General features: G+C 47.7%; 1 protein-coding gene across 4 annotated transcripts in view; it reads left to right on the top strand.

Annotated features, from left to right (window-relative positions):
• The first annotated feature begins 924 nt into the window (after nt 1-924).
• The window catches only part of Mindy3 (MINDY lysine 48 deubiquitinase 3), an 81,383-nt gene continuing 77,886 nt past the window's right edge, over nt 925-4,421 (top strand). For all 4 annotated transcript variants that reach the window (XM_031369033.1, XM_031369032.1, XM_031369031.1 and 1 more), the window contains exon 1: nt 925-1,250. Coding sequence is in view for 3 of the 4 variants with exons in the window: in XM_031369032.1 (XP_031224892.1) it covers nt 1,157-1,250 (94 nt within the window). In the remaining variant the exon portion in view is untranslated. The remainder of the gene's footprint in view (nt 1,251-4,421) is intronic.

Genomic DNA, 4,421 nt, shown 5'->3' with positions numbered 1-4,421 from the left:
TGAATCCTTTTGTTCACATTTTTTTCTTTTATACCTTCAGTATGTAAAGTGTATGGCAATTCCTAATTTAGGGAACAACAATCGAAGGTGGAGTGAAGCTAACTGGATGATCAGCATGGAAGAGTCTGGGAGTTCCATGACTCAGATCCCGACCTCCAAATAACTATGAAATACTGCATTCCGGAAACAAACAAGCAAACAAACACCCCAATGCCCACAAACTTTTAAAATGCATATTTGTCCTTTCCATTCCCAATTGTCAAAGCCAACCAATGAAAATTCTTTCTTAAACACCACAAGTAATTTTCATACTAAATATAATGGAATGCTAATCCTTGAACAAAACCTGGGTCTTTAATTCCATGTACTGCTAACATAGGGGCCTTAAAATTTTCGAGATGAAATTTGTGTTGTTTATCAATTGATTGGTGTAGGTCAGCTTAGCCCCAGCTAGCTTTGTAAGGTGTGTTATAATTATAGACGTATTTATTGTGTATTGTGTATTTTAAATACACAAATGTATTAGCAGGTGTAACTAGGTAATGACTTGGTTGAATTTTTCAAGGCTTATCAACGGACTGTGAAAGGCAACTTCCAAGTCAAGGGCATAGTCCGTCCTCTTATGGTGATAGTTTGCGTATTATTCTAGATTTTAAGGACCGGGTACTACAGCAGGAGCCTCAAAGCCTGCTACAAAAATAGAGCAGAAATACATTTTTAAAAAGGGAAAGAAAAAAACAGTAGAGCCGAGGAGGAGGCCTCAGCCCCCTGGAAGGGCAGTGTGCAAAACTCAATAGTCTAACTATCCCCAAACTGGACAGCTCCCAAAAGAAGCCCAAGTCTCCTAGCGCTCGCGAGGCACTCACCACTTCCGCTTCCGGGGAGGGGATTCCCCGCCCCCAGCCCTCTGCGGGGGCGGGGCTAAAGGAAGTCGGAAGTCAGGCGGCTTCCGGCAGGGGAGACTCGTAGCTGCGGCTTGGCGCGGCTTGACAGGCTCGGTCCGTGCCGGCAGCGCGCTACCCGCCCTCGCCTCTCTCTGCCTCCCGTTCGCGTCCGAGCGCCGCCGTCCCGCCGCCCTTTTCTCGAGCCTCCCCATCCCTATGTTCCGGGACCGGAGTCTGAGAAGCAAAGACCCTCTTCTTGCCCAGTCCCCACCATGTCCGAAGTGACCAAAGAGCTGCTGGAGCTGGTGTGGGGCACCAAGAGCAGCCCCGGGCTGTCGGACACCATCTTCTGCCGCTGGACGCAAGGTACCAAGGCAGGGCTCACGGTTCCAGCCGCTCCGCTGGGAACTGTGGAGGGCTCTGGGAGTCGGGCCGGGACCGGATGCCTCTCTCGGTCCCGGCCGGGAGCCCCGCTCCACCACCTCGCCCCGGCCCCGTCACCTCGGGTACCTGGCGCTCGGCCCCAGTGCCTATTCCTCATCAGTACCCGTGCTTAGTCCCAGTAGCCACGCTTTAGGCACTCGAGGCGCCCGCGTTCTTTCCCAGTAGCCCCGTTTGGTCCCCTCACTCTTTCCCTGAGGCTCGCACTTAGTATCCCGGCTTCAGTCCCCCTAGTATCGGCACTCTTTCCCTGTACCAGTCAGTCCTTGGTCCCAGTACCTCAGCTCCCGCTGCTCGGCTTCCCGCACTCGCTTTCTTGCCCTGTACCGGCGCTTGGTACTAGTACAACTCTAATCTTCGGGTACTCGCACCCTTTGCTACAGAGCTTGATCCCTGTACCCCTGCTTTGGCTACCGTCGGGACTCTGCGCTCAGTTCTAGATCCGGGACTTGGTTCCAATAAGCCGGCTCGGGCACCTTGGGTACTCTGCCTTAGGCTCTATTGCCATTGCTCTGGCTTCTCGGATACCCTGAACCTCTGCTTCAGTTAGTGGTTCTCAGCCATCCTAATGTTGCAACCCTTTTAATACAGCTCCTCATGTTGTGGTTACCCCTAATTACAAAAAGGGGTGTTGAGCTACTGCTTCATAACTAATTTTGCTACAGTTACGACTCGCAATATAAATATCTGATGTGCGACTTCCATAGGGGTCGCGACCTACAGGTTGAGAGCCACTGCTCTAAATGGATTTTCATGGGGACAGTTTGGATGAGAGAGTGTTTAGCGAAGAACCCAAGTGCCTCTGCCAGTCTGGACTGACCTGCTGCAAGGGTAAAGGGGGAGGGGCCCTGGGACTGCAATGAGTGACACCAAAGAAGGTGCCACTGTTAGGATCATTACACCTCCAGCGTCCAGTCCAAGTAAACTTTAAGTTATCAGTGTTTGGAATGTTTTGTGGAGAGGGGGTAGGAGGCTGGAGATCTAGGTGACTCATGCCGGAAAGCAGTTTCATGTTATAATTAATGTAGTTAGGTGTGGTGCTCGGATGGAAACACAGTATTGCTCGCTGCAAGATTGTTCACTTGGCCTCAAGTGTCCCTAACTTTGTGATATCTGGTCTTGTTGGCTACATCCTTTAAAAGAATATGGATCACAGCACTTCCTCTGCTACTCTAATGATGCTCAAAGTTACTCTTAGAGGGCAGTGATAAATGTTGCTGTGGTAGTCATTTGGGATTATGGGAATAGTCATAGAGCATTGGCTTACTGCATTAGTAAGGGGATTTGATTTTGTGGTTGATAACTGCACTGAATTGACAGCTGTAACCTCAGTCTTTGGGAAATGAGATGCAGGTGTAAAATGGTTTGTAAAGCAAAGTTACACTCAGAGAGATTACATGTGTGAAGTTACGGTTGTAAAGCTACTGTGTTGCTTTGCTTTGCTTGTTAAAGCAAGCCACATAGTTGTTAGTTTCTCATTGATACAACCGTTCCAGTTAACTCTTTGGAAATCCATTTCAGCTAAAGAAGTATGCTTTTTGGGTTATTTCTGAGCAATTCTTATTTAAATATTTAGTTGCTTTCATTTCTTACTTAAAAATATATGTATATGAGCATTTTGCTTCTTTGTATACATCTGCACCACATGCATACCTTGTGCCTTTAGAAGCCAAAAGAGGGCATAGAATCCCTGGAACTGATGTTATGTATGGTTGTGAGCATGCATATGGATGTTGGGAATAGAACCAGACCCCACTTTACAAGCAGCCAGAGCTTTTAGCCACTGTGCCATCTCTCCAGATCTCCAATTTTGTCTCAAGTCAATGAGCCTTTTAATAAAAGGCTTGAATTGAAGTAACTTTTGTTTTTTAAACAAGGTCTTACCACTCTGCTTTAGCCTTGAACCTGCTTTGACCTCCTGGGTGCTGGGATAAAACACAGTGCCCTGTCTTGCAGCGCCAAACTGGCTTTTTTTAGTTTGACAATTTGTTTTTTGTTTCTGTTTTCTCCTGGTCATTTGCCTGTCTTGTGAAAACGAGTTTTCACTGTTTTTAGTTCACTGGCAGCACTCGCTCTTTTCCTGTAAACCACACTGTTGTCCTGAGCCCTGGCTGTCAAAACCTGGGATGGCAAAGCAAACTCAAGCACCTGCAGTGGTTCTTAGCTGAAGGGACAGAGAGTCCTGGAGACACTTGAGTTCCTGGAGCCAGCCATGCAGGCATCCGAAGAAAGTGTTCCACACAGGGCCTCACCCCTATAAAAGTCTCAGTGTCTAATGTTTCCTGAACTTTTGTTTCAGTGTGGCTGGAGGGGGACAGTGGGAAGGGGAAGGGAATAAATATTCTAAAAGTAATATGGTCATACAAGCCATTAAAAGGACATTGACCTACATTCAGAATGAAATGAGAGTCACTGGAAGGTTTGGAGCAAAGGAGACAGGTTCTGGATTTAGGTTGATTTGGTTGCTGTGGTTGAGTGTAGACGTTGGTGAGATGGTAATTCAGATCAGATGGTCCCTGTTGTAGCCCAGGAGGAAAGATGGAGCAGATCAGGGTATTAGCATTGGAGACAATAGGAAGTGGTCATGTCGACCATGTCCCAGCAGAACCCAAATTGGTGTCTTCTGTCTGACAGAAGTAGTATGGGGACGTTTGGGGATGTTGGGGACGTTGGGGACATTTGTCCTACTAGGATTGTGTAGCTTGGTGTATGGTAACCTCCCTGCAAGGGCCAGGGATGCTTCTCTTTTCAGGCGTTCCTCTGGTGCTGCACACAAGCTGGCCTGCGTAGTGTAGGCACAGCTTTTTAAAAACACCTTTAAGAAGCATTTGGGGACAGTGCTTTCCTGGCCTTAGCTTAGCTCTTCTCAGGAGCTCAGGAAGCACATTGTCCCTTCCTCCAAACTTGTTTTATTGTTTCACCTGAAGCTGTGGTGGAAAAGAGCTACGGTCATGAGGCAGGGCCATGTTGATTAAAATTAGATTTGAGGGTTTTCAGGACTAAGAGACAGTCTGTATTATATAATATGAAAACTAGAGCCGGGCGGTGGTGGTGCACGCTTTTAAGCCCAGCACTTGAGAGGCAGAGGCAGGTGGA

The sequence above is a fragment of the Mastomys coucha genome, unplaced genomic scaffold, assembly GCF_008632895.1.
Source record: "Mastomys coucha isolate ucsf_1 unplaced genomic scaffold, UCSF_Mcou_1 pScaffold15, whole genome shotgun sequence".
NCBI lineage: Eukaryota > Metazoa > Chordata > Mammalia > Rodentia > Muridae > Mastomys > Mastomys coucha.
This window is presented reverse-complemented; position numbering and strand designations above follow the sequence as displayed.